General features: G+C 36.7%; 1 protein-coding gene across 1 annotated transcript; it reads left to right on the top strand.

Moving 5' to 3' along the window:
* The first annotated feature begins 7,490 nt into the window (after window positions 1-7,490).
* Window positions 7,491-11,935, top strand: LOC150095168 (uncharacterized). The gene is made up of 2 exons (XM_090411427.1): window positions 7,491-7,826; window positions 11,798-11,935. The coding sequence occupies exons 1-2, from the start codon at window positions 7,495-7,497 to the stop codon at window positions 11,799-11,801; spliced, it is 336 nt and encodes a 111-aa protein (XP_090267553.1). The 5' UTR covers window positions 7,491-7,494; the 3' UTR covers window positions 11,802-11,935.
* Window positions 11,936-12,145: the final 210 nt, after the last annotated feature.

Here is a 12,145-nt window from a genome sequence, read left to right as displayed (position 1 = left end):
ATAAGAATCGTGACGTTATGTCTTTGTGCGGTATTTTGGTTTGGCTATGGAATTGTGGGCTATGTTTTGAGATAAGATATCTTTGAATTTTCCCAGGGTGGCACACATCCGTCATTGTCGTCTATGGGAATTCTTAGAGTATGTCGTGATGGCGGGTGTGATTAGATTTTTCTGAATAATTAATTATATACTAGTGTCACTCAAACATACGGTTTTTTTTTATTATTATTTTATTTTATATAGATGTTTGTACTAATTTTCCAATACATTTGGGGTATTTGTTTCCTGTTAAAGGGTGGGAATTCTTAGAGTAAGTCGTGATGGCGGCAGTCTTTCGAGCTTTTCTGAATAATTAATTATATACTGATGTCACTCAAACACACATACTTTTTTTTTTCCATACCTCATCTGTATTTTCTTCTATATACATATTCTAATCAAGTTCATATTTTATTCATAATTCATCCGGATATTTTGATTTGTCTAAAAGTAAGATCTTAAAGTTCAATAAATAAATAAATAAACAAATCGTGTGTGTTTTCACGGTTATTTCAAAAGTGTTCTTTTAAGTTTACATATTTATTTCACAGATATTATTTACAATGCAATATGCAGAAATAGGAATTTACATATATCACCAATGCAAATGGTATTTTTCTTGGCGTAACATTTCTTTGAAAAAAAAAAAAAAAAACTTACATTTCTTTCCAGAATGGGAACATCGTGGTACTATCTAGGTTTTCTGAATATTCCAAATTGTTGATTAACATATATTCACAGAACACAAACACAAATCTGAAAAGACTTTTCATTATAGTTTACTGTGGCTAACATATATTCACACCACAAAACACACAAAACATAGGAGTTGAAAGATATTTCTGTAAATAACCAGAAAAGCTAGTGGACTACTTAATTTACTTTAGTATCCGTTTGCTTCTCTGTATTAATTCATTCTCACGGGTGCCCATCGTTTGGTGGGAAACTCTATGCGCCGTTTTGTTTAGGGTAAGTGTTATTTCCGGTTTCGAATTCCGATTGCTGTTAGAGTATGGAATTCAGACAAGTGAAATTTTTATTTATTTTTTTTTTTTTCAAATTGATTGGTTATTTTCTGTATTTTACTTTTACAGGTCATATTCTAACAGAATAACTGAGCAGAATTAATAAATATATAAAGTATATGAGAATTTATTTTCCAACACTGTATATTTCTCATTAAGTCTTTTCTTATCCGCTCGCCTTTTGTTGTACGTAGGTGCGAAATCGTGTGTTTTGTTTCGAACTCTTGGTTTCCGTTGGGAAATTACCAATATAACTATTTATTTTACCTTCGATTCCTTGTGCTCTTAACCTATTTCTGTAAGTAGAATTTATTTGTGAATTATTTTCCCACACTGTTAATTTTCATTAACCTTGTTTGTAGATAACTGAGTGACTCATTTCCGATCAGTCGGTCATCGTTCTTTTCTTAGCGGTTACTTCAAAGGTAAAATTTTTCTCAGGGATGTGTATTAGTCAACTTTCTGATGGGTAGCAAAGGTTCGTAATTTGACCTTGTGTGATCGATGAGAACTAAGTTATTCATTGTCACATGATGTGATTTTTGGTTTTCCATTGGTTCTAATTTTTTTATAAATAGACTAAAGGGTCGCTCTTTGGTTCCAATTTGAGTTTCTAGTAGTTACTTTCTAGTAGTATTTGTAACAGTTGTATGCATTCAGAAGATTATTATAGTTTCAAAATGAGTTTTCCTGGAGAAAAGGTAAGTTAATTTTGTCATTTTATAGCAATGTCATATGAATTTTAGTGACTACATTAGCGATTTTGTCTATAAAGTTATAAGGTGGTTTTTGCAATGGAAAATAAAAATCATGTTCATGATATTCATTCTGTTTTGTGTTAAGTGAAATCCCATAAGTCATATATATATATATATTTTTTTTTTGATTGGGAAAAGATATTGAGTGTAGTTATTTAGTAATATTGTATTAGTGAAACCATCGCATAGTGTCGAAATTGCTAATAAATTATGATGAGTAACATTTAATTTATTTTTTGGTTATTAGGATTTTTTGGGGGAAAATTTTTTGAGGGGTGATGTTTAGTAAAAGTGTGTTAGTGAAACTCTTATGTAGTATTGAAATTGCTAAAATCACCTTGAGTTTTTATTTCTAAACGATATTTCTGAAATCTAGAAAGTAATTTTTATTATTATTTTTTTTTTTTAATAGCGATCATCTGTTATTCGGTTTATTGATGGTAATGGGAATATATCCAATCATCAACCCACCATTGTAGAGGTAGATTTGACTGGAGAAAATGAAGAAATCACAGGACGTGGTATTAATTCTAATATAACAATCGCTGGTGTGGCTGGAGGAAGTCGCGACCCTCCCCAAAATTTATATGATTCACATTCAGTTACTGGATGTGAAACTAAACTCTCTACGTCTACTACTATCGAACCCTCACTCTACAGGGACTTTTATACTGTTTCGGTGGCCCGATCACGTAAATCTATCAAGTATCAAACTCGACAATTAGAGTATCAAGTTCGATTTCGTGATCTGGAACTCTTTTCACCAGAGTGTTTTTTTGATATTTTTCGAGATATGCTTAATGAGATCATTCAGCGTTTATCGGGTTCTGGAACTTTTTCTCACGTTCGGTTGGGTGTTAGTGCATCCAGTTTAGAAAGCAACATAAACTTACCATTTATGTTGCTTTCTGAACTAACTATCCATAGGATAGTTGATGCTTTTTATGCTGTCTCCCAATCGAAACGTGAGTTTCTTTTGGCAAATGATCTTGTGATCGATGTCGTACTTATCAATATCAGTAACAATGGTGGTGGAAGAAGCAATGTTAAAAGAAGAACGCTGCTTAGCCTGGATGAATTTGTGAAAATAAAAAAAGCTATTGTGGAAATTAACAACAAAGACAATCTTTGCATGGCCCGAGCACTTGTTCTGGGTGTTTCTTCACACACTGATGATGTTGCAACATACAGACAAGTGCGTTTAGATAGAAAAAAGTTACAAACAAAGAGGGCTTTAACTCTGCACAAAATTGCAGGGGTTCCGCTCATTTCTTGCGGTATTCCAGAAGCAGATCTCTTTCAAAAGCATTTGACTCCGGAATACCAAATCGTAATTTTTTCGGCAGATGCTGATTTTTCTGTGGTGTTTCGGGGACCAAATGCAAATAAACAGATCTGTCTTTTATACCGCAACTCTCATTATGATTTAGTGCGTAGTGTGCATGCTCTGTTTGGGAATAGCTATTATTGCCCCAGTTGCTTTCACACATACAGCACTTCTATGAAATTGCAAATGCATAGATGCAAAAATATATGCATCCGCTGTCGCACAAACGCCAGTCATAGTGTGCGGGACCTTCTTTTGTGCAAGTCGTGCAATAGATTTTTCTACGGCAACGAATGTCTGAATTTGCACATACAAAATAATATTTGTTCAAAACTCCATCGTTGCGGACAGTGTTTGACTACTTTCTCTACAGATAAAAGTCACGTCTGTCCACCTGAAAATTTCTGCAACTACTGCAAATCAGTTCACCCAAAACAGAAATGCTTTGTGCAAAAATCTGAGGTCTCAAATAAACAAGTTTCTATGGTTTTTTTTGACACAGAAACTATAGCTAAAAATCATCGTCATGTACCAGTATTATGTATAGCTGATTTCGGTAGTCACGAACGCGAGTTTTGGGGTGAAAACTGTGTGGGTCAATTCCTAGACGAGCTGTTTTCTGTCAAGAATATTATGAAAAGAGATCGAGATGGTAAAATCCTTCGGACTGTCAAACCAAAATACGAAAATATTCGTGTAATTGCACACAATTTTCGTGGTTTTGACGGGTATTTTATTTTGGAATATCTTTTTTCAAAAAATTTCCAACCCCGTGTAGTGTTTGACGGATCGAAGATACTTGCTATCTATTATGACCCTTTAAACATCATATTTCTTGACAGTTTTTCCTACATTAGTGTCGCTCTTAGGAAACTGCCTGCTATGTTTGATCTCCCAGAAGTTCGTAAGGGTTTCTTTCCTCATAAGTTTCACACATCCGATTCTCTGGATTATCGTGGAGTCATCCCCGAAAAATCATATTTCCAGCCGGAATTTATGAATAAAGAAACTCGTACAGAGTTCGAGACTTGGTACGAAAATCGGCTAGACACTGAATACTGTCTGAAAGCGGAACTTTTAGCTTATACGAAAGATGACGTGCGTGTTTTGCGAGACAGTTGCAACACTTTTCGCACTCTCTTCATACAGCTCACCCAGATTGATCCCTTTCTCCATGACATTACAATTGCAGGAGTATGTTTGAGAGTATTTCTCCAAAACTTTTTGAAACCTAACACATTGGCCATACTTCCTGCTCGGGGTTACATAGGGGCAAACGTGCAAAGTCGAAAGGCTTTGGCTTGGCTCAAATGGCAAGAACAACAGAACAACATAACCATACAACATGCACGTTCTGTGGGGGGAGAAGTCCGCATCGGACCTTATTTTGTCGATGGGAAATGTGGAAGCTTAATTTTTGAATATTACGGCTGCTTCTTCCATGGTTGTCAATTTTGTTATAGACCAAGTACATTCCAACCATACAGAAATACAAACATGATTTCCCTTTTTGAGCAAACAAAGGATCGCGAAAACTACTTTCGTAGCCAAGGATTCGACGTTATCTCAATTTGGGAATGTCAGTTTAATGCAGAAATTTCTGAAAACACAGCCTTGAAAACCTTTATTGCTGCTCTTAATATTCCAGATCCCATATTACCTCGTAGTGCTCTACATGGTGGCAGAACCGACTGCTACAAAATGTATCACAAAATTCAGTCAGAAGGGGAAGTTATTCGCTATTTGGACTTCAATAGCCTTTATCCATGGGTAATGAAATACCAGGTATTTCCTATGGGGCATCCCGAAGTTATTATCGATAATTTCGACTATTCTCCTGGGGTATACTTTGGTATTTGCCATGCAAAAGTGGAAGCACCTACAGATCTCTTTTTACCGGTTTTGCCCATCACAGTTAACGAAAAATTAATCTTCCCCCTGTGTGGAAAGTGTGCTTCCGAAATGGCCCCATTATGCTCTCATACGGACCGATCATTTACAGGTTATTGGTGCAGTCCAGAGTTAGATTTAGCACGTTCTCGCGGTTATAAAGTTATTGAATTTTACGAGGTGTGGCATTTTTCTCAAAAATTTGAAGGGGAAGAAAACTTCTTTGCTCACTATATTGATACCTTTCTGAAGCTGAAACAGGAAGCATCTGGATGGCCTGAAGGTCAAAACCGACAGGCTTATCTGGACGAGTTTTTGCTAAGGGAAGGTGTTATGTTAAATAGTGAGCACATTAGTAAAAACCCTGGTAAACGTTCACTTGCTAAGCTTTGTTTGAATTCTCTATGGGGAAGGCTTGGCATGAGAATGTTAAGAACTCAGACCCAGGTGATTTCCTCTTATGAAGACCTCGTAGAACTTTTTTTAGATAACAGTAAAGTTATCCAAGATGCCAGGTTAGTTTCAGAAGAGCAGATGATGGTTGCCTACTCGCCTGTTGAAGGCACTGAGCCTGAAAATAGGAAAGGGAATGCTGTCATCTCCTCATTTGTAGCTGCCTACGGTAGGATAAAGTTATACGAGGTCATGGAACCTTTGCAAAGACGGCTTTTATACACAGATACTGATTCTGTGATTTTCATTGAAAAACCGGGCGATTACTCACCGTCCATTGGTCACTACCTTGGGGAGCTAGGTGACGAACTCGACGGTGACTTTATTGTTGAGTTTGTTACCACAGGCCCCAAATCTTATTCCTACAGAACGCGGAGGGGTAAGATTGTGACCAAATGCAAAGGCATTACTTTAAATTCTCGCGCGGCCACTGAGATTAATCTGGAATCTATGATTGCAGCAGTAAGGGGTGAGCCACAAAATATCCAAATTCCTGTACCATTTTCTGTCCACAGAGACAAATGGAGCTGTCAACTCAAAACGACCTCAGTAACAAAAAGATTTGGATACACTTTTGCGAAGCGCATAGTGTCAACAGACACATGCACTTTTCCCTATGGGTATTTTAAAGGATAATTCCTTACACTCTCATATACCCCATAAGCAAAAGATGCCATCTATGGGACAGAAAACTAAACAACATTCTACCTGGTAGGTAAAAATCCATGGTTGTTTCCCAACACGATGATTTGCAGTGTCGCCCTTCTCTTGTACAATTTTTTACATCAATGTTATTGTTACTATTATTCCACAATAGCTTTTTTTTTTCCTTAGAATTAAAAAAGAAAGTCGTCTTGGCATGATTACATGGTGACTGTGATAAAAAAAATGTTGACAAGGAGATTTTTTTGATATTAAAACAAGTATCTATTTGTTTTTACATGATCTCTGATTATATAAAAACAATCACAGTCTTATTATGTTATCATTTTCAATATGTTCATACATCCATTTACATGTATAATTTCGGGAGCTACTCAGTCAGGAAAAACAACATTCGTGTTGTCTCTCATAGAACATTGTAATCAACTAATCAAACCACCACCGGAACGAATCGTTTACTGTTACAGTGAAAATCAAGATAAATTTAAAAAATTTACCAATATAGAATTCGTGAATGGTTTGAAGTTACCTGAATTTGATTCTAATGTGAGAAATTTACTCATAATCGATGATTTGGTTCACCAGGCTAAGGACAGCACGGAAATAGCTGATGTATTCATAAAAGGTTCACATCACCGTAACCTTAGTGTCATTCTACTGACACAAAATTTATTCTGTAAAGGTACACATTTTCGTACAATTTCTCTCAATAGTCATTATGTTATTGCTTTTAAAAATCCCCGAGACTCTTTGCAGTTTTCTCATTTAGCTTCCCAAGTATTTCCAGGACAAACGAACGTGTTAGTTCAGATTTATAAAGATGCAACACGGGAACCCCACTCATATTTAGTTTTAGACTTTAGACAGGAAACACCTGATATTTTACGCTTGAGGTCACGGATTTTGCCAGGAGAAGAACCCAATACAGTATTTATCCCTGAATGGCTGATAGACTCAAACGCTATGAATATCTCATCAAGTACTTATCTCATTCCTCTCCCAAACAAGCAAATGATGCTTTAAAACATTGCACCTCCAGCCAAATCACCACACTCTGTGAAATTTGCAAAAATGTATTATGTGGAAATATTCCACTAAAAAACAAGCAAAAGTCACGCCTACGAAGGAAAAAAAAAATTATAAGAGCACTAAGTAACAAATCGCTTCCCTTCATAACCAGAAGAAAATTGGTTTTACAGCACGGAGGAGCACTGTTCCCATTATTAGGCAGTATCATTGTTCCTTTATTGACTTCACTTATTAGAAAATGAATATGTTTAAAAAATTTACGCTTCTCCAATCACCAGAGGAGCGTGAATTGTATACACTTGATGATGAAATGAGTGCTATTTTAAAAATAAGAAATAAACATGCAGATGAAAAAGTAAAAGCATATTTAAATGTTCTGCAAAAGTATTTAGGGTTGAAAAACCAATTGGCTCTCACAGAAGGAGAGCAACAGGAACATAGAATACCACGTCCAGAACCTTTACTGAACAAACCAAATACCCAGAACCATTCCCATCAACCATCAACATCAGCCACTCCCAGTGAAGAAAATGCTTCCACTCCAATCCCTCCCCGCAAGAGAGCTCGAAGAAGGAGTACCAAATTCATCTCTCTATCTCCCCGAAAGCTGCGTGGGAATAAGAAACTGGTTTGGAAAAAATGGTAAGTGAAAAAAAAACAATTATTATTATTTTTTTTTTAATTATTTTTTTATTTTCAGTAAATGATCTGTAACAGCATTAGTTACTACAATATCATTTAACCACAAATCCTTAGAATAACATTTGCTAATAATATTTTGCATAGAAAGACCACGACATCTCAATATTAAAAAATACACACAATGCAAACCACAAGCGACAGATTCCTTAGCTTGTACAGCTACAGAATTATAATACCATTTATTAGTATTAATATTCAGAAAGTTAACAATATCGTTTTCGGGTGGACGACCGAAGCTATCGAAAAAATCACCGTGTTTGTCTTTAATATAGATAGCTTGCCAATGTTGTCCTGGCAACCAGGTCGGATCTGTGTTCACTACGAACATCGACTGTTGTTTTCTGATCGGATATTGTGGCAATTCATCACGAGCACAAACTCCTAAACCCACTTTTCTCGTCGTGGGTTCTAACTCTAGTATGCTTACTAATTGTTCAGTGTTCATAGTCCAGTAACACAGAACGATCCTTTGTTACGGATAACGTACACTCAAATTCTGCATAAAGAACCACTGTGATGTTTTCAGGAAGAGGTTGAGCAAATTTAACTTCGAGTCGCACACTTCCTCTTCTTAACAGGCTGACATGGGGGGCAACGGCATTTTGATCTGGCGATAAGTCAAATCCATAGAGAACGTTTCCCTTTACGTATTCTTCATAAGAAATGTCATTACCACAGTCTCTGTTCCATTTACCTAGTGATGTGAACAGTGACATGTAACATCTGCTGTAATGCCTTTCTTTGAAGTTCGGAGTCAAAGGTTGTGAGGGATACTGAATACCGTCAGCGGTCACTACAAGAAAATTCAGATTGAAATGATGAAAATTAAATGGATTTCTGTTGAAAGTGCCATTAAATCCATCACTAGCGACCAGTCCAATAATTAATCTAGATGGTATTTCACCTAGATACAGATTGTCTCGTGTGGCATCTGACATACCCTTGGGAATTGAAAAATAAGACACTTGCACACGATTGATGGGGTATATCATGTTTGACTTGTCTAACACAGACAGGTGAGCCAGTTGAATCTTTGAATTTATTTTGACTTTGCGGACAAAAAGTGTAGCCTCTTCAATTTGCACTTTAGCCTTAGAATCAGCATTTGCAGTCAGTAAACAAAATTCGGGAGAACTGCGAACCATACGAACACGAACAGTAACGTTATTGATCAAGTACCGGTCTTGATGCATGATGTCAGCGTGTATTCGCCCAAGCATCTCGACACTTTTTGATTGGTTAATTCGAGCTTGTCGTCTACGCATCCCACATTCACTTTTGGTAAACATATCACTAACATTAGCCACATCATCTTTAACAAATAGTTCATTTGTGAGTTGACTGTTTTTAGCATCTCTGTCATAATTTAGTAGGTTTTCAATATAAGCCCTGTAAGGATACGTGTCTGATGCCACATTCACTAGTTTATCTTGGAGAAAAACGTCAATTTGACTGAACAGGGAATGGAAAAAATTATTCACAACACCAACTGAAGAATCTTCGATAGGTTTATTATCATTGTCGGTGATGCGCACACGAACACGTAGGTATGAGTTTCCCAAATCCAAGTATTCTTCAGATGTACCTGGTATGCAAAATTCCACAGGACCTCCACTGTCAGTACTGGATATTGGTTGGTAGGTAACATAAGAACTTCTTTCCACACACATGTTGACACGAGGGTGGGAAAAAAGATCTAACTCTGACATCATATCCTCAGCAAAAGATGTCATCTCGCTTGCGTTTTTTTGTATTCGTTTTTTTCTTCTTGCTTCCTTGACCTCTCTGAAGTAATCGACTCTGAGCCTTTTCAGCAATGGTTTTCCCAGCTTCTGATGCTCTGTTTATAAAGGCTCGACGTACAGGTACCCCTTCCAAGACATCTCCTATCATATGCTGACCGGCTTTTAAGGCTTGACGACCGACAAATTGAGCTGCAGGTTTTAAAAGTGGACTTAGAAAGGAGAAGGCACTTCTGAAAATGCTACCTAATCCGTACCCACGTTGTATTGGGGGGCCCGTAAACATTTGTGCCCCACCTGCCTGCAATGTGTAATATCTGAGATAATCAGTCATCCTTCACTTGTCGGAACTGTAATTTAACTATTGTCTTGCCACCACGAAAGTGGAACAATTCGCCGCTGTCAGAACGAATTTCAATGCTAATTGACTGAAATGTTTGTTTTCGTAACGGATAATAATCAGGTTGAGCAAAAACGAAGGAGCACTTAGTGCTGCACTGAACAACTCGTAACAATGGTGCACATGTATCACCAACTATCTGTTCTTGTATTAAATCAGAATAAACAAAATATGCGGCTACACCCCTCTTTATATCAACTGGATATTTCCCTGTGATTGTACCTTTCAGTTTAACACCAATCTGATTAAAACCCAGTAGAAGCCCCAAACCCGAGGCCTCCTTGGGAAACAAAAGGTTGTAATCTTTCGGCACTGTCAGAGAAATAGTGTTGTTTGGGTTCTTTTTTCCAGTAATCACAGAACTCACATCAAACATTGCTTGAAGAAGTTGAGAGGGTGAATTGTAACTGCCATGGGGAATCTTGTACACTTTGTAAAATCCTTCTTTAGACTTTTCGAAAACTTTATTTCCTGTGATGTTGTCGATATTGTTCACTCCTCCACCAATTGCATGTATCATATGAAACTCATCGTAACCGGAATCTATGTTATTAAATTCTCCCGGAAGATGAATTTCGGCAAGAGCAACTTCCCATTTACCTTTAAGTCTGATCTCGTGTGGTAATTCCACTTGAAATTTCGTTTGCGTGTTTGTAGGAAACATTTTCATACTGGCATTACTGGGGAGGGTTAAGTAAAACATCTTCGCTACGAACCCAAGAATTATACGATGAGGGATAACCGAGCCACTTAACAAAATACTGAAGCTTTCCTTTCTGTTTGCGCTGCTTAAGTACTTGTTCGATTAGATACACGTCTTCCGGAAGTTCATTGGGTATATTAGCCTTTTGCAGTTGAGGTTCATAGAAAGTTCCCTCCACTATCTCTCCGTCCCGACTGCGAACTCTATATACTACAGGGTTTCTATTAATAACCTGAGCAATAGTGAACAATTCTCGTGTCCAGTTACCCCAATACCCTTTTCTAAATTTGTGGGTATCATCACTTAAAACCACACTATCACCTACTTGAAATTTTGGTTTGGTAGTCTCCTCTTGGGTTCCGTACAAATATTTCCAAACACGATCCTCGTTGTGAAGGTTAACTTGGGAAGGAGCCATACCGATAGTGCGGTGTGGTGTGAGGTTATAAGTATGTACAAGGGTCGGCAAAACTTTCGTATAACTTTTACTTTTAGTATACGTCATCCATTTGTAGATCTTTGTTTTCAATGTTCTGATAAATCTTTCTGCAATGGGTGCTTTCATTTCACTCCTGGTCGTGTAGAAATGAATATTATGGTTCTTAAACAATGCACGAACTTTCTTGTTGCAAAACTCTTTTCCTTGATCAGTGTTTATGTAACATGGCACTTCCTCTTTAAAAATAGACTCGAAAGCATTAACAACATCGTCTGCTGATTTCTTCTTCAGTGTTCGAACCCACGCAAATCGGGAAAAACAATCAATGCATACAAGAAGGAAACACACACCCCCATTCTCTTTTGCAAGGGATGACATATCTGCCAAATCACATTGAAAAGTATGTAAAAGTGTCGGGACTTTGATTTGATTGCGTTTAAACTTTCTTCTAATGGGTTTATGTCTCACATAAGTAGGTTGTGTTGCTAACCAACTTTTCACGGTTTCATGTGACAAATTTGTATGTTTCTGTAAAGCTTTGATACTTCCAAAACTAACTACTGTATTAGGATTATAGTAATCTGCTAACTTTTCCATTACTATCAATGATTTTTTTTTTCTTTGCAGGTGAAAATCAAGAACTATCGCAAAAGTGCCAGATACTTGCTTTTATAGCAGTACTGGTAATATTAGTGACAGCTGAAGTTGCCATAATCATCTGGGAAGCAGTATCAAAATCAGGCAATCAAACTTGCCTCATCAAAGAAATGTTACGCCAAGAAAAACACCATTTGCATTGGTGATATATGTAAATTCAATTCCTATTTCTTGCATATGGCAATGTAAATAATATCTGTGAAATAAATATGTAAACTTAAAAGAACAAACAGTGTCTTTGATGTGTTATGTATGTTTAAGTAAGAACACTTTTGAAATAACCGTGAAAACACACACGATTTGTTTATTTATTTATTT

Source organism: Typopeltis vanoorti, chromosome 21, assembly GCF_054136105.1.
Source record: "Typopeltis vanoorti isolate ZY-2024b chromosome 21, IOZ_Tvanoo_1.0, whole genome shotgun sequence".
In the NCBI taxonomy this organism is placed as follows: Eukaryota; Metazoa; Arthropoda; class Arachnida; order Uropygi; family Thelyphonidae; genus Typopeltis; species Typopeltis vanoorti.
Note: the sequence above shows the minus strand (reverse complement) of the source record. Positions and strands in the feature narration are given on the sequence as shown.